Raw genomic sequence first — 21,241 nt, 5'->3', positions numbered from 1 at the left:
TGTTAAAAAGCGGGGCTGGCTTAGCACGACTTGGAAGAATTTACACCACACTTTTGGCCTCGGCAGGCTCATTACTTTGAACCAAAAACACATGATCTCCGCTGGTAGGAAGGATGACACTTTTAAGCTGCGTGGGGCTAACATCTCCCGACTCCTCCCTCTGACTGCCCTCATCCCCTAAAGAAGCATGAGCTCGTGAGATGGAAGATGGACAGTGCCAACACACAACTTTCAAAACCGGCCAAAAAACTGCAGAAAGTTTCAAACCGTAAGGCACCTCCCTCAACATGAGCTCAGCCACGCCATACGCAGCATTTTTCAATTGTTTTCCTTTTGCTGTGCAACCTCTCCATTACAACTGTTTGTGATTAATGCATGCTATTAAAAACAGAGGGAGCGTGCAACGCAGCCAGGCTTAATGTTATGGCAGAAGCCTTCGCCGTGCTTCGGGACGCTGCCGTGCTTCAAACCGCTGCACGAATGGCAACGCCTGCTGTGCAAAGAGTACTCGCTTCATGTCAACGCACCTTCCTTCTTCCCTGGTCTGTCTACACGTTAACTTCTGCAAGACAGCTCTGCCTCTTCACGAAGGCCGCCTTGGAAAACCTTCAGCTGAAAGTTGATTTTTATCAGGCCATCTAACAAAGCGAGAACGTCCAGCTCTTGGCAGACACAACGGCTTAAGTTAGGGATCGGCAGACACAGTGCCCATCGATCACAGGGAGATTCAGAGATAGGACTCAAGTCCTACCGGTTAACCTATCCCCACCTCCTCGTTTTCCTCCCTCTCCCGCCTGGTCACCCATTACACCTCGGCCACTCGCCCCTGCAGCTTGTGTCCAAGTCCATTTTCACTCGCTGAGGCCCCTGCACACGCCAGCAACACAGAAGACATTTTGTAGCAATATCCTCGTAGGGGTTTTTGCTTCACATGAGCAGCTTGCCAAAGACCCCCTGCTCTGTGCAATGCATGCACATTAACATAATTTTTCCCCTAAGGCCTATAGAAGATGGAGGAGTTTAGAAAAAGAAGACGCTGGGTTTGAAGACGCACAACCTCCCTGCAGAACCGCAATACCAGCCAGGAGTTACAGATATCGCACAACGGGATCTCATTCGATTTTAAGTCTGAAGCTGTTATGTTAATTGGGGATGCAACCCTGTAAAACACAAATGGAACCAACAGGGAAAACTCGAGCTTTTCTGATGTGTTTTGAAGACTTAATTTAAACGGTTTGCTTTCTGAGCAGCATAAACTACAAGGCAGCTAAGGATTCAAGTATGGGCATATATTTTTTATTTCTCTGGCTGGGTTAATTTCCCGTCTTTCTCATCTAAAGCTCCACAGTAAATCCCCCTGGGTCAGTTACAACTACTACTTTACACTGCTGAATTCTGCCAGCAATCTGCTCATCGTTCCTGCAGATGTTTCTGCTTTCAGGCTTCTGGGAACTTTATTGGACCCGTTTCCTTTGAATAAATGTACACCCTTTTTAGGCTGCACATGTACCAGGGAAACTACTGTCCTCTCCCTCGAGCAGCCTCCTCACCTTCTTCCTCAGTAAAGCAGAAGCAAGATGTTACATTTGAAAGAAAAAAAAGTGGGAATGAGCCTTTTTTCTGAGAAGTTCTGGAGGAGGAGTGCTACATGTGCTCGCGTGTGCTGGGACCAAACAAGACCATTTGTGAAGGCCAGAGGCCCCAGCACACAAGCACACAGAAATCTCGCAAAGGGCAGATGGGCTCGAGAGGTCAGGTCCTGCAAACAGAGAGCAAGCATTCACATGCAAGGACCGTGCCCTTCAACATAAATCCGATGTAAGCCATATGTCATCCTCGCTGCTGAATTTCACCCGTATTAGTAATAAAGCAGAATGTTTCTCTACTCACCTCAGTAACGTCCATGACTTTGATGGCTGCCAACTGACCCGTTTTGACATGTCGACCCTGGAGAAGAGAGAGAAGCGTCAGCATCAGTGTTTCATCCATCCCTTCAACGCACACAGAGCAAAATATTTGGACAAGAGCTCCAGCTGTTGGGTTTTCCCCAGCTGTGACGGACCCTTCTCTTCTGATACGTCAACAACAAATACTCCACATGGCTAAAAAACAAACTTCTTTTTGAAATATTCTTACAGAAGTCTTAAATCCCATTCTTTTTTCCCACATTAAAAGGATGATCGCGGAGATTAAGCACAGACAGATTACATTTGCAGCTTCTCTTCTGTCTACTTTAGCAAAGCTCATAGTCAGTAATGATCATTTATTAACACACCAGCAGAGTTAAACTCCACATGCCACGTATTTCATTTCTACGCACTAGTGTCTGATAACTGAGGGGTATACTACTGGGCAAGCGCAAATATCAGGGGTGGCTGAAAAAGGACATGTCTCTTGGATTTGGTCTTAACTATCAAAAAAAGGAAAAAAATGGTGGTGTTTCTTCAAGTGATGCATCAGACCTGCAACAGCTCTCTTTGTCTGTCTCTTCCCGACGAAGACAACCTCTCCCTTCAGCTACACCACCACAAGGGTAGGGTTTCTCGGTACAGCTTGAGCTGAATTAATAGATCCCAGCTACTGCAGTGGGGAGCTCTTACCCTTCCCCTGCCTCCCTCCATCCTCCTGTCGCATATTTCTCCCATGAGCACAGAACTCATTCTGGCACTCACCAGATCATATGATAAGCTGATTTAGATCACTAAAATGGCAGAAAGTTAACACAGAAAAAGCAAACTGCGGGGCGGGGAGGAGGGGGGATGCAGATCAGGAAATTAACTTGGTTTGCTCTGCAGTCAGAGCAGAGCCAGAGCTGGCACAGGGCGGACCACGTGGCTGGGAGAAGGGAGCACGACGGCCTCCTTCCAGCTCTGCTGAGCTGTAACTCAGCTCAGCTGACTTGCAACGAAAAACTTTTTTCCTCCAGTATATTTTTACAGGAGGTGGGGCCATATCAACTAGCCATGCCTGTTTTTTTTTTAATTCTAAGCAGGCATTGAGCAACGGTTCCAGTACCAGCGTTTTCCAGCTCTCCACGTCACACAGGGCAGTCTGCCCCATGACAAACAGCCTGACCTCCCGAACCCCCTCCCAAACCTCAGCTCCAAAGGCCCTTCCCCAAATCAGGCCGGCTCTCCAGCAAGAGGCATGCCCACTACGCATCTGAATTCCTCACCCGCAGATCAAGAATAATACCTACAGCATCCTCTATAGCTGATGGACATCAACAGCATCTTTTTTCTTGGACCAACTTCTAAACCTCTCCACTTTATTCAAGACTGGCACCCCACAAGTGGAGCGCCCCAAACCACAAGTCTCTTCAGAGAGATCCTGGCTCCTTCCCACGTTAGGGTGCCCCCCAGAGAGGCGATGCCCAGCACTGCAGCTGCACCACCCAGAACTCGGACGAAATGCCACAGAAATCACAGCCTCCAGCTTCTTTTACGACTTGCGTTGCGCTGCGCTCTCCCCTCATTAACCAATCCACGTGCTTTCTATAAATAAATTACTGTGCTCAGGCTTCTGCCTGCTCTGTAAAGTCTCTTTATTACACACATTTCTTTTTACAGTTTGGTCTCAAGCTAGGTTGGATTTTGAAACAAAATTAGGGTCGTAACATATGTGTGCAATGGCCAAGATCGACCTCACCTCGACCCTACTAATTCTTGAGCCTTTCAGCGAGCCCTGGGGAGATGCAACTCCAACATCCCACCCTGGACCTCTGCTTAATGACAAAAGCCTGTGGTGGTCTCCTCGAGACTCACCGTCCTGCCAAAGGAGGAGGGGAAAATGCCTTCGACCGAGGTGGAAAGATGCCTCCTCTCTCCGCTCTGCCCTTATTCTCCACGGCTCTGGGGAGGGAATTAAAAGGTCCAAGGATGCCGGGAAGTGCGGTTTGAGGAACAAGAAGAACATGCTAAAGATAAGAGAGGAACAAGGACATCTCAGAGGAAAAAAATAAAACAAAAAGCTCAGGGAAAAAAAAAAATTGCTTTATTTATCACTTTAAACCCTCGAACTACTGCTGGGCCGGCTATTTCCAGCGAGGAGCCTGAGATTTCCCAGGGCTCAGCCTCACAGCTTTTCCTCGAGATGACGTTCCTCCCTGCAAAAGCGGCCCACTCCGATGAGTAATGCACAGCAGCCCAGCCGTCCTTCCCCACGACGAGCTTCTCCAGTACAGAAAAGCTTCTCGGGGTCCTGCCGATGCCTCCGCCTCCCGCTATCGAAGCGCGGGGCGCAGCCAGCACTCGCGTTTCATGTCGCTGCCTCTGCGGCGGGGAGGGGAAAAGTTCCTCCAGCAGCCTCCTGAGGGACTGGAAGGCAGGGGAATTGCAGACTGTGGGAAATGTGGGCTTCTCGGTATCTCAGGCCAAATTTAAACCCCGGTCAGTTCAGAATTATCGTTAAAAATTGCTCCAAATACCCTTTGTCGTAATGTATGGAGCGCTCGTACAAGCATCTACAACGTAACTGGGGGGTGCAGCGTGACAAACTGATTTATATGGAGAAGTAAAAGGACATTTCAAAGTCACATTCTTTTTATTAAAACCATTTTTCGAAGGAGGGGAAAAAAGCAAACAGCACAGGCACAACATATAAGCAGGAGCAGAGCTTTTGTTTGTTTGTTTATCTGCTTCACCGCTCTGCTCAAGAACAGACTTGCCGAACTCTCAGCCCGCCGGTATAATTTCACTTGCAACATAAAACGGCCAACTATTGCTGCTTTGGAAAGTGCTATTCCGATATTCCTAGCTGGCTTTCGCTTTGGAAAACTCTCTCCACCTTAACAATAATAATCAAGGTGTAAGTGGTTGAATACGTTGAAGGAACCGTGGAAATCACAGCTGGGAGAAACCCGCAGGACTCCATCTCTGTGGGTTAAAACGTATTCGAGCCCACCTCCCCGGGCACCTCATGATCACAGCAGGCATCAAGGCCCCGGCCACGTCCACGCACCATCTCAGCGGTGAGGGTGTCTGTCCCTCCAGCAGGACAGCACTTTGCACGCACAACGATGCCCCTGCCTTAGCGCTGTCTGGAGCCGTGTCCCCCTTAGGGCATCCCAGGGCACCCCGACCCCACGCACAGGGTGCCCACCAGCTGAGCCCAGCCACCACCCTCCCGGACAAGAGCGTCCCGATGCATCCCCTCCGGTTAGGCCATGCTAAGAAGTTCACCAACCAGAATTTCCAAAGCGCTTGCAGTTACTTACACACCCTCCCCTGTCCCTTCCCTCTTTCCATGCATCTATTCATACTAAAGCACTCGCTTATCCTCCCGAGGAAGGAATGTAAAGATATTTTTGTAACTGCTGCTCCCTTCTATTTTTAAGTGATCTGCTGGGCAAACGCAGAACTGGGATGAGCAAGTCAATGGAGCCGAGCCTGCTGACCCAAAACTTTGCCCTGCTTCTTCTCATGCGGGATGACAGAGTTTTCATTTACATGCAGAGGATTTTGAAATACAGCTCTTCTCGTCAACCCTGCAACATTTCACTGGATGTTGCACTGGATCCATTACTTAAACATATTCCCAGCCATGTCTGACAGCAATATGCTGCTCATTTCTCATCTCAGTGGGCTTTCTGCATCTTGAATAGCAGAGGGGACAAGGGGAATCCTTGGTCAACTGCCAAGATCTGCAGAACATTATAAATTTCAAGCCTACCCACACTCTCCACGTCAGTTAGTACACCTACTTCTTGCCTCTTTCTTCCTCTGCACATGTTATTACTGTAGTTTTTTTGTTGTTTGGGAAAGGTTCAAAGGCATGTAGTGTTATGTGCTGGTTTAAGTGTGTTTTTTTTTTCCCTAAGATGCCTTAATGTTATCAAAGAACTATGCAAATGAAATGCAAAAGGAATGCTATCCGCTCATTTACCTCCTCCCCCCCTAATTATCCAAGATACGTACTGCACAGCAATGCAGTTCTCCTACTGACACAGTTTCCGGCCCGTGCATTAATGTGCCTTTTGGGGGACTGTTCCTGGAAGTCTGCTCCCCAGCTAAATGGCACGAAAGTAGACCACGGGGCAACATCACAAGTTAAGGAAGGAAGGCAGCAGGCATGACTCAGGACTCGCAAGCTCGGATTATCCTGCGCACTGTATACCACGCGGTCTTTGGAAAACCTCTCTAACCTCCCATTATTCTATGCTGACAATTACGAAGAAAGGAGCAACCAAGTTGAAAAAGCCCTACCAAGTCACATTTCGGTTGCTACGATGCATGCATAAGTAGCAGGCCAGGTTTCAAACATGCTAGCAAGCGAAAACGTCCTACTGCAGCACCTCCAAGTACAATGCCCCCGCGCCAAAATTAACTTTTCAATTTGCTTCTCATTTGGTTGAGTCTGAGCTCCTACCAGCCCGAGGCAATAGGCCATGGAGCAATGCTCTGCTCTTAGGTTGCACACCCCAGTGCAGTAAATGATACCGTATTGTCCCAACGCATGTTTACAATCAGCTCTTTTTGTCACTTGCCAGCCCAGGGAGTTTCAGACCGACCAACTCTGAGCTGTGAATACCCAGACTCTGTGAGGCATTTCTTCCCACTGCCCCCAAAATCCTAGGTCTACCCTGTGATATGCAGCCAGAGCAATGCTTGCAGAGGACAGAGAGCATGCATTTTAACAGGCAGAAACTCAGAACAGCACAAAGCAAAAACAGCCTCCTCGATTAATAGAAAATAAAATAAAAATCAAATGTTCTTAAGCAAGTCTACCTCATTGCATTTGTAGCCAAAATAATGCTGTTCCTACCGATAAAGCTATCTGTAAGCTGAATAATTACAGGCTCCAGCCATGGAGATAAATTTGTACAAAAAAAGGATAAAGTTTATCTGACATGGAAGCTCCTTCTAAAATAAAAATCAGCAAACAACCTCAGTACAAAGGCCTGGCAGAAATGCACGAGAAGGAAAAAAAAAAGCCAAAACCAATGTTCCTTTTTCCTGTTAGCTGATTTCTAAACCCAAACCAACCAGAAGCTATTAAAGACTCCCACTGTTTAAGTCAAAAGACAGGACAGGGTTCTGTGTTTTCCCTCCGTCTAGCTCTTGACATCAAATGCCTGGAAAGCAAAATAGAAAACAACACCCTCTCTATCCGGCTTTCGCTATCCACAGGCTCCCTAGCAGTCTGTTGAAGAAATAATAATGACAATTTACTCATGCATAGCACCGCATTCTGTGAAGTATGAAAGACGCAGTTATTATCGGTTAGGCACTTCCAGGGACACAGGGAAAAGATGTTCCCTGCTAAAGCAGGGGAAAAAAAAAAAAGAGGGCCCTACGCACTTTTTATCTCAGTTACTAGTTCTGCGGTAGCTTTCCCACCCCGAAGACGCTGGATGTACATTACCACAGGCACTTCCTCCTCCCAACAGCTCATTGCCTAAATAGGCAAAAAGGACAGGAAAGCAGAAAATGGACGGTGGGAACGCCGTGGCAGGGAGCCACCATCTGACTTTCCCAGGATCACGGCAGGTCAGCGGCAGAGCCCGGAGTCACGGCGTGGCCCAGGCCCCTGCCCCATGCCCACCTCGCCCCGCAGACCAGCAGGACGGCAGAGGGAAGGAAGAGCACCGCAGGGGCTGACGGCTCTCGGGAGGATCTCCCAGGGCTACATGGGTCCTGCCTCAAGTGGCACAAAGCATTCCTCAGCAAATGGGGCCTGCAGGCCGCCCTCCTTTCCGCCTCCCTCCAGACTACCGAGCAGGAGAGGCCGATGAACTGGGGTCTTCTGGCAACACCCCCTGCACAACCACCACACATTCTCCACAGGGCCTCGACTTTAAGCCCACCAAGAAGGTTTTGAAAGATGAGTCTTGCCGGGTGCTGCCTCTCTGTCAGACATGCCGGCCATCAGCGGGTGGCTGGACCAAGCTTTGTTGCTCTGGAGGTGGCCACCCAGAGCTTCGTGCCCCAGAGGCCGCGCTTCGTCCACAGGGACACTCGAGTTGACCCACTTGAGGCCCTAGCCTGGAAAACACCCTCTTTGGGAATAATCCTCCATGCCTTCATCCCCTCCTTCCAGCCACCACCAGGATAGCCCAGACTCAGCGACCTTCACCAGACAACGCCATCGCCCATTTTCTCTTATAACAGAGCCTCCACCCTCTCCAAAAAGAGAAGAGCTGCCATCTGCTTCTCCGTCTCTAACCTTATTATCCCTTGTGTTTTTTTCTGTTTTCAAACACGCCTACCGAACTTAGCTGGGTCGTTATCGAAAGACACCAAAAAACACTCTCCCGACCCCGAAAACCAAACAGACTCCAAAACAAAAGACAGACTAAAGGAATACCTCCCACACAGCCACAGTTGGCTCAGAGCACGTTTGGCTTCCTCTGGAAACATCAGCTAAAACCTGCCGCTTCCACTTCTCGCTCAGATCAGTTCTTCACCATACCTTAAGGCTTTAGCATTCATTCAGCCCACCCTCCTAACATCGACTTGTCCCTTCTGACCCCCCACAACAGTCTCTCTCATGTAGAGCAATTTATTTCAGGCAAGTACAGTTGAAAACAAGCCTAGAAGCAGGATGGAGAACGCTGAGAGAAGAACTGGGATCAAAACGAAGTGTGTGCCTACACACTGACACAGGCTACAGAGACATGCAACCGTTCATTTTACACCCAGGCAGTCACTTCCATCACCAAGCATCCTACTGCTGGCCTGGAGCTGTAGGTGGTGATCCCACCTTGAAGGGGATCACCACAGGCCCAGATGCCACCTCACGTTCACAAGCGCCACGTGCCACCTCAAGAAGAGGTGGCTCCCCACCACAAGGGGCACACCACTTGCTGCCTCCACCCAAAGTGACCCACCAGGATCCCCATGTGGTCAGACGGGGGGGCTTCAAAACAAGGCAGGAGCCTTCAGAGCCGAGAGATGGGGCAGCCAAAAGGCAGAGCCTCCCGATCACTTCTGCAGAGTGACAGGGAAATAAGCTGAACGAGTAGAGCCCGAGGCCGCTCCGCTTTGTTTGTTTGTTTTTACAATGAATTCACATTTAACTCGTCACCCCTGGACGTGCACATCTGAGCTTTCTGACCCAAGGGAGCAATTTACACCTTGGGAGGCCCTCTGCAAAGCCAGACGAGCCTGGGCCCGATTCCCCCAGCTCGCCGGTGGGAAGCTGCTGAGATAGCACCTGTGGTGGGGCAGGGTGGGCACCACCTGAAGCTGGAGGTGACATCCCACGGCGAACAACGCCGCTTCCAAGTAGCACTGCTGAAGAGCTATGGCACTCAAACCTGCCTTTTCCAGGGCTTGCTGTTTGGTCCGATCACTGATCTTAGGATAAAAGCACAAAATTTAAGCAGTGGGTACAAAACAAACGGCCCCAAAGATCTGCTTTTGTTTGGCTCTTCCATGGGATTATTCTGGAAGGTACAAAACCTCATTATGAAGGAAAAAAAAAGAAAAAAGAAAAAAGAAAAAAGAAAAAAGAAAAAAGAAAAAAGAAAAAAGAAAAAAGAAAAAAGAAAAAAGAAAAAAGAAAAAAGAAAAAAGAAAAAAGAAAAAAGAAAAAAGAAAAAAGAAAAAGAAAAAAGAGGGAGGCAAAGGGAGAAAGATTAGCTCTACTTCTTTCATTTCCCTTTTTAATATGGTTTTTGATTCAGCCTGCCTGACGAGGAGCAGCCCACCATACAACTTCATTCAGCGTCCCCACCGAGAGGCCAGCCTTCGCCCAGCTGCAGAGTAAGATGCTACAAACACGTTTTATGGATAGGATTTGAAGCTATAATGGACGGCTTAACATTCAAGAGGGGCAAGGGAAAGGAGAACTATTTTCACTTATTACCAGCCCAGCGGAACAGTACAGGCGAACAGAGCAGGCAAGATTGCTTCCTGAGGTTTGTTTCGACAATGGCTAAAACAAAAGACTTTACATTCGTGACCTTTAGAAAATTCCACAACATTAGCATTTACGGAGAAAAGTTAATGAATTCTTAACTTTATAAATATATATATATAATGAAATTCCAGTCCAACTGTCAATACTTCTCCAGCTCCACAAGGCGCAATAAAGAAGTGCTGGACTCTGTGTTTTAGGGATTTTGCTTTCCTACTTGGGGCAGACATAGGCAGGTACCTCCTTCATTTCTAACCAGTCATTACAAATATGATCAGTGCCACTTCTCGTCAGTCACACCTCCTAGTCGTTATGGAGGAGGGAGCCATAATTTATCAGGCAGCAAATGCTGAAGCTGAAATGCAGTTTCCAGGGCACAAGACACGCTGGGGAAGCACTACAAGAGGAGGCTTTCTTGCAAAGCATCAAACCAGCCAGTGTAGAAGCCACACAGACAGGGACTGTGCTTCATACTGTGACCCTGGATGTACGAGCAAATTAAGAAATATTTTCCCAACTTGTTTGCAAGATGCAAAACACACATTTAGCCTGAAGTTATATGTATTGTAATTAAACGAGGACTTGCATCGTAAGGCTCTTTCCAGATTTATTTTTTTTTTAAATCTTTTGATATCCTGCCAAGTACATCTGTGATTCTAAAGCAAAAAAAAACACCTTGTCCTTGAGAAACTGGCAGGTAGCCAGAGCAATCTGTAAACAGCTTTGTGTCCACATGAACTATTTTCAAATCCTCACGCAGTATTTTCAGACCTCAAGGTATTTCTGCTTTGTCAGCACTAGAGCCTGACTCAGAAACCCCAGCCTGTACTAACAACCCTTTCTTTACCAGACTGGCAAACAACAAAACGCCAACCTCAGAAAGTCTCTGATCCTATTATTTATTTATCTAGGGAAAGAGGGAGAGTGGAAGAAGGGACCAAAAGGAAGACCACTTCCTCTCGGTTGCCACCTGAGTAGTATTTAAGTTGCGCTCCCAAAGCCTGTGGCCACCATGTTTATTATTTGAAAGGGCCGCTCCACAGAAAAGCCATTATGCAACACATTCAGCTTACAGGTTAATCCACGGATGAGAACAGTGTTCATTAAGTAAATGGAGCCTGCACATTCTCCGATTATTACTTTTTACCAAGCGCTCAAGAACACACCGAGCGCCTCGCAAAAACCAGTCAAAACACGTTCGCTGCTCTGAAATAACACACCACGGGCCTTAGCAGACCAAGCTCTGGCAAACAAAAAGGAAAAGAAATTCCTAAGGAGGACGTGTAGAACAGGCACACTGATCTTCTGCCACTGCAACTGGTCCCCAACCGCCCCACAGTGCACTCACGGCACAAATATAACGCAGATTAAGCACAAGTTTTTTCAGTGCAAAAGGATTTGTCAGATTTTAGTCCCAAATACAGTTGCCTCCTGTAACTGTAGGTAGGACACACACTGCCGACTTTTTAGAGTTTCCAATAACAATTGCACTTGGGGGGGAAAAAAAAAAAAAGAAATCTTTCCTCATGACACTGCACAAAAGCAGTGTTTGTCTCATGACCCAAAACCATCTGTTCCTGCAGACCACAAGTCACTAATCCGGAGCAGAACTGTCATTAGACGTAATGTAAAAATTGTTAGTCGGAAAGGCCAAGATTTTGGTTGCAAACCGTTCAGCGAACTGTAACAAAGAAGACAACGCAGTATTGCCCCGGACCGCAGAAGAGGAGCGAATACCGGAATTCAGCTGCGGAGGCTGATCAACCCGTCTTGTAGGTGGCTGCAATCGGTTACGGTCAGGCAGCTTATCCCAACATCGCCACGAACGAAGCCTCTCTCACACTTCACAGGCAGCAGAGGGGATGGAGAAAGGCAGTGGGGGGTGCCTGAACCCCAAAGCACCCCCGGCACAGGGCACGAGGCCCCGTAAGCATCCCGGCGTCAATGCTCACACCGGGGCAGAGAGGCAGCAGGGATACAGCCCCGTCTCAGAAGCACAACCTAAAGGAAACGGGCAATGGGCCAGACCTCCTGGGGACCACAGCAGGCTGACCATCGCCTGGCCCATCAGCTCATCTCCCCTAAATACAGGTAGGGGAACAGGAGCCTGTAAACATTTCCGACTCAAGTCCCAGCCCCAGCGAAGTGATAAAATTGTTCCGGCCCCATCTCAGGAGCGCCCTACACACCCAAAGTTTCCGTCCTCGGATGGGTGTTTTCCAAAGAGGTAATTGTGAAAGATGTTACGTATCTGCCCATACCCAGATGTCTCCAAGAGCAGATAGGGCTGACTGCGAGGGACATACTGTGCCGTATCTGGCTCGCAGCACAGCTGGGGCCAGCACGCTGCCTCCTGCTGCATGGATCTTTGCAAAATAACCAGTCACCTCTGCCACCACGGCTCAGAGACGGACCCGGACCAGGAACCACTGAGAAAACTCCAGCAAGAGGGAACAGTTTCTGGTTAGGGATTCACAGGTGAAAATACTGGTTAATCAGACTCAGATCTTAGCCGTTAAAGTCTGTACTCCTACAAACACAGATGCACAAAATGACAATGATGTAGCCACGCTTACTTTCTTACCATTCCTTTCCACCCCTTCCAATCTTACTAAAAGGAGCGGGGAGGGGACTAGAAATTTTTTAAAAAAATAAAATAAATAAAGAGCCATCCACTTGTTTTAAGGTATTTTCCCCATTGCACTTTCCTAGGGTGTATGCAAACCTCCTGAGAGAGGAAACCCTGCGGACTGCTGCCATAAAAGCTACCTATCATTTACACAAATCACCACTTGAATCTGGAAAACAGTCATGTTAAACAACAATCAGGTAGTCTGCCCAAACGCTGCAGCCATGACCTAAATACATTATGTGGTATGGTGGTGCAGAACAGCAGTTCCTAGAATTAAGCAATCTTCCAATTAAGTGCCATGTATTGAAAACAAAATTAAATCAGCTGTGATGCTACCCTACTCCTCCTCCTCCCTCCTCCCCACATCGGGGAAAGAAACCCAAACCCCTTCCATCCATCGGAGTGCTGGAGCTGAGAGCTGCAGCACCAGCAGGACTGGATTTCCAAGGTTTGGGAGGGGGTCGACGTGTGCCAGCTGTGCCTGTCCCAAATTACAGTACTCCGAGGAGAGCTAAAACAAAGTAATTATTTTTTAAATCATCATAAAACTGGATTTCGGAAAGTTCCAATGCTTTTAAAGTTCGCCTTTTAAATTTACAGCCACTTGTCTAATTACTGAAAGAGCATTCCAGTTTATTATAATCATGTGTCTGCACTCCACACATCAATACAGCATGCGAGAATTGATTGCTCAATTACACAATGCACAGCTATTGCAACTGCTGTCAGAGGAGAACTCACAACACGTCTACGGGCTTGTCTTCCCAAACCCGAGCGAGACTAATACTTAACGCTGCAGTTTCACCCAACCAGCGGACCACTGGGAGAAGCACGTAGGAGATGAGATTCAGCACAACGTGCCGTCAAACACGGGCCGTGGTTGAAGACACGTGCACAGGTGAGTCCTTCTGCCACACGTGGGGCAGACCCACCAAACACACCGCTGAGTGAAGAGGCAATGAATCACAAGCATCTTTTTTTATATTTTTTTTTTCCAGACTAGACTATGGCACGACGCTCTAAGCCTGAGCACCAGCCCCCATCACCGACCCTGAGTGAGGAAGGAGACCCCGAGGAGAGAAAGCCAGCAGCACGTCCCCGCTGCTAGCCCAGGGTGCTCCACCACCCAGGGACGCTGCCCGAATCCAGAACCCACCCGGCACCAAGGGAAGGAGGGTTGGGGAGAAGACACCAAGGTGCAGGCAGCCCTGTGTGATTCCCAGCAGTCCCAGCTCCAACGAAGCTGTGCCAAGACGCTACTTCCACTGAAAGTGAAAAACACACACACATACACCAAAGCTAACTTTTTCTTCTGCACTCACCTCGGCCTGACTCTTTCTACAGCATCCTCCTCCAACCAGCTCTGCCCAAGGGAAGATCCCCCCCTGAAGGCACCACATGGGCAGCCCTCCGCAGCCACACACAGCCTGACAGAGCACAACCGGCTCCCCACGGACACATGGCTCTGCCCCAAAGGTCTTACTCTGGACCAGGGCCCAGGAGGATGCTTTAGTCAAAAATGAGCAAAAAGAAGAGGGCTCTTGTGCTACTCTTACTCCTCGTCCAGCTGCAGCGCATCTCAGAGATGCCTGGAAAGAAAACAGACAAACAAAACCAGGCCCAAAGCCTCCAATGAATTTCCATCCAGAAAACCCCAGAAGCTTAATTTGATATTGCACTGGGCTTGAGTCCAAATAAACACGAGAATTCAAAGCTAGAAGCACAAAAGATGCCCAGTACTGAAGGAACAAGGGAAGGAGCTCATACTTCCCACAGGTGGAAAGCTACAGGGGCTTCCTGCTCTCATTTTTTTTTGCCACAAAACCTAAATCCAGCCAAGAAAGAAGCAAGGCTGAGAGGATCAGAGGTAAAATCATCCAAGGCACATCAGAAAGATGAAAACTGAGGTACTGCAACATCCAAGTTTCTGCAGGGAGCACAGAGCAGGGGCTCCCAAATGCTCAAGCGAACGGTTGGGGCAGAGAAAACAATCAAAAGCAAATTACTGGCAACTGCTAACACTCTGTTTTAGCAAAATAAGCAAGTGCTTAATTTTAATTAATTTTGATGGCTGGTTTTTTTTATTATTATTTTCATCTTTTACTAATGCTTCAGTATCTTACAAGCCATCTTATGTACACGTTTGAAAGCAGATAATGTACTGCTTCCAGTTAGTCTGCTCGTTAGTTTAGCAATTGCAGGAGAAACTTTTCCAAAGCAGAAAGAAAAAGAAGAAAAACAGCATTTCTCCATTGCATGTATGAGCCAGTGCCTAAGACAGATTTAATCTACTCAATAATACCGTTCGCCACTTGCATTTGCAGTTAGCATTGAAATCACTGAGTGAAATTCAACAAGAAGTAGCAAGAGAGAAAAAGCCAACAGTCTATTTGCCTGCTACATGAAAACGTCCAAGAACCATCTTTAGGTAGAGGAGAAGTTATTGAAAATGATGAGGAAAACCTACTAGTGTGAATTCAAAGCAGAGTATTCCAGCTTTGCAGTCTTCATTTTCATGCTCGTTGCAGGCAAAAGTTCACTTGTTGTACTCCCGTGACCCTCCATGAATGTGTACACACGCATTCAGCCCTAAGAACGCACTTACTAAGGACAGGTTTTGCCTCTGCCTCAAGACAGAAATCATTCAAAGCACAGGCAAGTCCGTGCCAAGATATTCCAGGAAAACAAACTAGAAGATACGTGATATGCTTAACTCAAGTCCGCTTTCTTCAAGGAAATTAACTTGAAAAGGAGGCCTTCAGGCTGCATTTCTCCAGGCTGTGCTGTGGGAGAGACCTGGCAGAGAGGACGGGTGATCCCCAGCAAGGAACCAGGACAGAGGTCCGCACGTCCCACTTGGCACAGCCTCTCTGGGGAAGCAAGAAGCGCTATGGCTTTGGAAGAGCCCTTGAACAGAGGACGTAAAGACTGCAAAAAAAAACGAAAGTATTTTACTGGTGGATGGGTCAATAGCAACAGAGCTGGAGATAGGACAAGTAGGAGCAAGTACAGCCTTATCTTTCACCTCCTCATCAGATCTTCAGCACTCCCAGAGAAGACTCCTCCATTCTCAGGAAACAGGATCTCAACTGAGGATACCTAGTAACTTCGAGCAGTGGTAGGATTTCATTTCCTCTGGTTGGAATTGCCTCACAAATGATGAGCAAAGCCTTTCTTTCTTCAGTCAAGATTACCTGATACTGGATCGAATGTGACACTCACATGGCTGCTGCCTTCAGGATTAGGCAATGGTGTCAAGCAACCAAAAACCAAGCAGAAATGAAACCAGAGCTTCCTTCTGATCTCTAAACTCCCAGATGCAAATAAATCCATCTAATGGATACACTGCGACACAAAAAGGCGGTATCCATTCCAAAAAGCTGGAAGGAACAGCTAAAGGAAAAGAGAAGAGAAGAGAAGAGACTGCTTCCAGTGCCACCAGGCCTCACAGAGGGTCCTGCCTTGTGACTGCCGGAAAGCCAACACGCAAGAGTAGGCCATTGTATCAGACCAGCTCAGGAAACAAGCGTGAGTAACAAAGGATTAAAAATGCTAGGTTTCAAGAAGGCTTGTCCATTTAATGATGCCATTTGTGACAGCAGCACTTCTTTCCACCACAGCTAGACACAGGTGTTTTCAGGACTGCACTCAGCTGGAACTTCCCATCGCTTCAGCCGTGCCTGCAAGGCCAACATTCAAATATGGGTACCTCAAACTCGCTATGTTTAAAAAAAAAAAATGCCCTGATGTTCAAAGACAGAGAAAAAAAACAAGTTTCTGTATTGTTTGTCCGCTGCAATGCCCAAAGCATGCCAGGTCCTTCCCAAGTCTACAAACAAGAGATAGGTAAGGTCCCTGAAAGGAAAAGGTACAATGAGAAAAAAATAAAAATAAAACTTAAGAAATAAGGATCTATTTAATGTTTTTTGCAAAGCTCTATAACAGACCTGAGGCTTTCAGCCAAACTACTCTTGAAACTAGCAGCTGTGCCAGAGGACCTCTGCACATATAAATTAATTGTGGAGAAACTTGTACACGCATTTAGAAGTCAGCATCGCTAGCATTTTTCCTCCAACTCGTGCATGCAGCGACAGTCTGACCCACTCTGCACCTATATCTCCACCCTCACAACCACTTCCCTGACTCTCCTCAGTTTGCAAATGTTTCTTTCTACTCTTTTCAAGCCACGTCTTGCAAAGTCTGCTACTACAAAAATTAAGCAATGGCTTTCTTCTACCACATTCCACTTCCTCAGGGGAAGCAGCCTTAGCGTCCAGGAGGTAAAGAGATGCACGTGCACCTTGTCTTTGCTCCAAAAGACAAAACGTGCCAACCCTCTCTTCTTCCTGTTAAAGCAGGCAGGAACCTCTAACCCACTCCTTACAAGAAAATCCACAAGTATCAGAAAAGTCCCCCCGTAGACAATGGGCTTGGAGTTGGAAGACAACGCGTAGATGTGAACGTTCCCAGGAGCAAGGAGCGAGCTGATTCCCACGACGAACTCCAGTCGCTGATGCCCTCAACCCAACCCCAACTCAATTTTTCTAGCTTTCCCATGAAAATGACCAGAAGCTCCAGAACCAGCCAAGGAAGAAAAGTTCCCGAGGAAGTTGCTATCCTGAGCAAGCTGAGGCACAATGAAGGAGACACAAGACTACAAACAAATGTTTGTCACCTCAAAATACTATGAGGTGGGGGAATGCATGCAAAGAAGAGAGGACGGAAAGGAGATGACACATTTCCACTCCAGCCATAGGCTTCCTGCGCAATTTTGAACAACTAAATCAATTTCCTCTGTTTTTTTTTTTATCTATAAAAATACTAACCAACCTCATAGTTGTGTTGTCAGGCATAGTTCATAACGATTTATTTTAAAAAGTGCTTACATATTCCTGGGTAAGAGCTACTACAGACACATAACATGTTAAGGAACAGGTAAGTATTACCAGGACTGGAGCCTTACACAAGTATTGCAGTTCCTCTGTACTGAGCAGCCGTTTTAGCCCAGGAAATAGCCGCCGATGTTTCCAGCAGAAGCATCAAGCACAGTCGGTGCCTCGCAAGATAAGGGCAAGAGCAGCCAACGCCGCAGAAGCGAAGCAACGAGATCACGGGTGCTGAGGGAAAACCGAGGAAACGGAGTCAGACTTCCCTTTCCTCCAGCTATCGGCTGAGCCCGGACTGCCGGCATCCTGCAGTTCAGCTCACAAGGTCTAAATATGGGTGATTGATGCCGGGTGGGACATCCCAGGGTAGGCAGAAAGCGGCACAGGCCCTGCTGCAAACCTGTGTGTCCTTTCGGAGCAGATGCTGGGGGCCAGGCAGGATGCTCTGGCATGCCTCGGAAGCGGCACTAATACACTCGTGTACTCAAAGCACGCCCTGTGACTCCAGCACACCACTTGCAGCCCCTTGAGAGGCAGCTGTAAGGCAGTCCTCCACTCAGTGAAGACACCCCAAGCCGCTCTGCGGGGGATCTCCACCACCAGGTGCAGGAGAGCTCCTTTTGGCCACGCTCCTACTTGACCACACTTGGCCAAGAGGAGCAGAGGTGACGGGAGCGGGACACTGCCAGGTGCCAGGTCCTATCCCACCACCCCGAGGTGCAACGCCACCACCAGCCAGCCCCACTTCTCCCCTGGCCCAGCAGCTCGATGGCTGCCTCCCACACGTGTGTGCACCCAGGCTTCGAAGGGAGTGAGGAGGTGGGTGACACCTGGACGTGGGAGGAATCCCTTTGGCTTTCAGGGAATGCCTCGACATGGCCAGAACAAAGCACGTACCAGTGGCTTAACAGCAAGCACCACTTCCCACCTTTCCTAAAAAGACACAGAAGCACAGAATCATAAGGGTTGGAAAAGCCCTCCAAGATCACCTGGTCCAACCATCCCCCTACCACCAATGTCACCACTACACCATGTCCCTAAGCACCACGTCCAACCTTTCCTTGAACACCCCCAGGGACAGTGACTCCACCACCTCCCTGGGCAACCCGCCCCAATGCCTGACTGCTCTTTCTGAGAAGAAATGTCTCCTCACTTCCAACCTGAACCTCCCCTGGCACAAGTTGAGGTCATTCCCTCTAGTCCTATCACCAGTTATCTGTGAGAAGAGGCCGACCCCCAGCTCCCCACACCTTCCTTTCAGGCAGTTGTAGAGAGCAGTAAGGTCTCCCCTGAGCCTCCTCTTCCCCAGACCAAACAACCCCAGCTCCCTCAGCCGCTCCTCACAGGACTTGTGCTCCAGGCCCTTCACCAGCTTCGTAGCCCTTCTCTGGACACGCTCCAGGGCCTCGATGTCCTTCTTGTACTGAGGGGCCCAAAGCTGAGCACAGCACTCGAGGTGCGGCCTCACCAGAGCTGAGTACAGGGGGACGATGCCACAAACAGCACTGCACATCAGCAGGCAGGCTGAAAGTAAGAGGCGTGCCTATTCCAACAGGCTGCTGGTTACTACTTCAAGTCAGAGGAGATCCCTCCAGCTTTCTTAATTTTTCAGTCTTACTCCAACGCATGGAAAAAAAATCTCCTTCTCCTGAAGAGGTGGTGTGGTTTGTTCAAGAAGTATACGCATTATAACTTTCAGCTTCCAAATATTAAATGATTTCCATGTTAAATTTGGAAAGGCAGAAAGGGTTTACAGGAAGAATTATCGTTAATGCTTTCCCTGCCCTTCAGTACAGCAAAAGGGAATGAGCAGGTTAAGACAGCCTCTGAAACAAGTAGGTATTTTATTAAAGAAAGATCTGTTGAATAAACATTAACAACATCATTTGGAAGTCTTCAAGAGACTGTAAATCCAAGATTTGCTGATGTAGAGGAAATGCAGATCTTTATCTATAAGCCTGAAAGCAAGGCAAAATAAAATAATTTTCTGAATTCCCTCTTTGCAGAGACACTTTGTCCTTCGGGACAAATTTCCACTACTTCAGCACCGTCGCCTCTGCACCTTGCCCCGCTCAGAGCGGGTGCTGCTGGTGTACTTTCAAACCTAAGGTGTTCTCGTTTCCAAATTTAAAAATCGCTAGCTCCTCCAAAGGCTCCGTGTTTCAGAGGTGGTGAGAAAAGACTGCCTTTAACACAGGCCAACTCCTCCCACACTCCTCAACTGATGGCTCACTCTATGCCAAGTCGTTTTAAAATCCTGCAAATCCAAGAAAGAAGGTTCCAGAAAGGAGCAGCAGCCCGGGGCCATGCGGCACGGCTCCTCAGCCCCCAGGGAACCCCTCCTGCACCCCACAACCTGCCGCAGGTTTAAGACCTCCCCTGAAAGGCCAATTTCTGCAGGGCAGGGCGGGACCCCCGAAGACCTCCTCAGAAGTGAAGGATTCCCAACTCCCTGGATCGTGATTTATCCAGCGTCATCGCTGAGGCCCTCCAAGCACGTTGGTGTGGACAACCACCCCCGTGGATCCTTCCACGGCCAGAATTCCTCATCCTCCTCCTCCGTTCAGCTGCATGAGTCGCAGTTATTTGAAGGAAAAGCCACACATCCAACACGGAGGACTTGTCACCCTCCTCCCTGCCGCCTCAAGCAGCGGCAGACATTGGGCACGGCGTTCCTTAGAGCCTCAGCTCACCCTCTGCTTGGTGCGCTGTGGGCCCCCGATTCATTAGGATATTACTAGGGTCCGGTCCAGGACAATCGTGCCCTTAGCAAGGCAGTCTGTAAGATTACATATAATGAGCACCAGTTAAAGGGAAGTGTGCAAGTGCATCACGAATTTAACCGAACGGTTAAAAAAAAAGAGCAATGTTCCAATTATCTTCTCCCTGCGCCAAGTTTCAAATAAAACCCTTTGTGAGGCCAGCACTATAGCACAGTAGGGAGCAGCACAGTGGGCTGAAATTCTGTTATTCTTCTCTTTGTTGGAGAAGGACGACTAACAACTTGGACTGGGGGGCATTTAACTATCTATTTGATTAGTCATTCAGCAGAACGGACGGGGTCACCAAGACTCCAGCCAGCACGCCTGACCTCACAGCACAGGCACATGCCAAGCCCCAGCACAGTTCCTCCCCGCATTCCTCCCGGAGCTGGTTCTGATACCAATAACCTGCTTTAGCCCATTTCTCTTAAACAACCGCGTTTCCTGCCTTTTGAAAGAAGACGGGACCTTTCCAAGCTCACAGCGAGACGTGGAGAACGCAGAAGTTACACGCGCAGTAAGTATAAATAACTGCTGTATGCCCCCCAGGTTATCTGTTTGATGTGAATATGTCCAAATGCCAACGCCTGGAACAGAGCAAGGGGGAAACTCATCATAAAAATAAAGCTAATTGGGAAAAAAAAGGCAGAGAAGTGTAGAGAAATGTTGGCTTTTTTGGGTTGTTCTGTTGGTTTTTTTTCGGTTGGTTGGTTGTGTGGTTTTTTTTAGCAGAACAACCACCTACCTTCAGGTTGACACAACTCAATCTTTCCTAGGTGAAGGAACAAAGAGGATCTTGAAGCACCCAAAAAAAAAAAAAAAGCTATGAAAAGGAGCAGAGGTTGAGTGAGAGCCTGCCCTGGCTATATGGGTGGAACTGACAGACTACCAGACCCGCAGATAGACAGCTGCAGCGAGCCAGAAATTAAATCAAGCCATCTAGGGAGAGGCACAGATGGGAGACACTTCACAGCTGATACGGATGGTCTAAAGCCCGAGTAAACGCACCCCGGCATGTAGATGTTCTGCCGGTTATTTTCAAGGTACAAGCCATCTAGAGGAATGCCAGGCGGTGTTCCTGCATCACCAAAGGTACGCGCTGT

The 21,241-nt window shown here is 48.2% G+C and overlaps 1 protein-coding gene across 10 annotated transcripts in view; it reads right to left on the bottom strand.

Moving 5' to 3' along the window:
- Positions 1-21,241, bottom strand: part of MAP4K4 (mitogen-activated protein kinase kinase kinase kinase 4) — a 154,754-nt gene that overhangs the window by 81,884 nt on the left and 51,629 nt on the right. For all 10 annotated transcript variants that reach the window (XM_035557980.2, XM_050708545.1, XM_035557979.2 and 7 more), the window contains exon 3: positions 1,891-1,947. In XM_035557980.2, coding sequence (XP_035413873.1) covers positions 1,891-1,947 — 57 coding nt within the window. The remainder of the gene's footprint in view (positions 1-1,890; positions 1,948-21,241) is intronic.

The sequence above is a fragment of the Cygnus atratus genome, chromosome 1 (genome assembly GCF_013377495.2).
Source record: "Cygnus atratus isolate AKBS03 ecotype Queensland, Australia chromosome 1, CAtr_DNAZoo_HiC_assembly, whole genome shotgun sequence".
NCBI classification, from domain to species: Eukaryota; Metazoa; Chordata; class Aves; order Anseriformes; family Anatidae; genus Cygnus; species Cygnus atratus.
The sequence above is the reverse complement of the archived record's forward strand: the minus strand, read 5'-3'. Positions and strand labels throughout refer to the sequence as shown.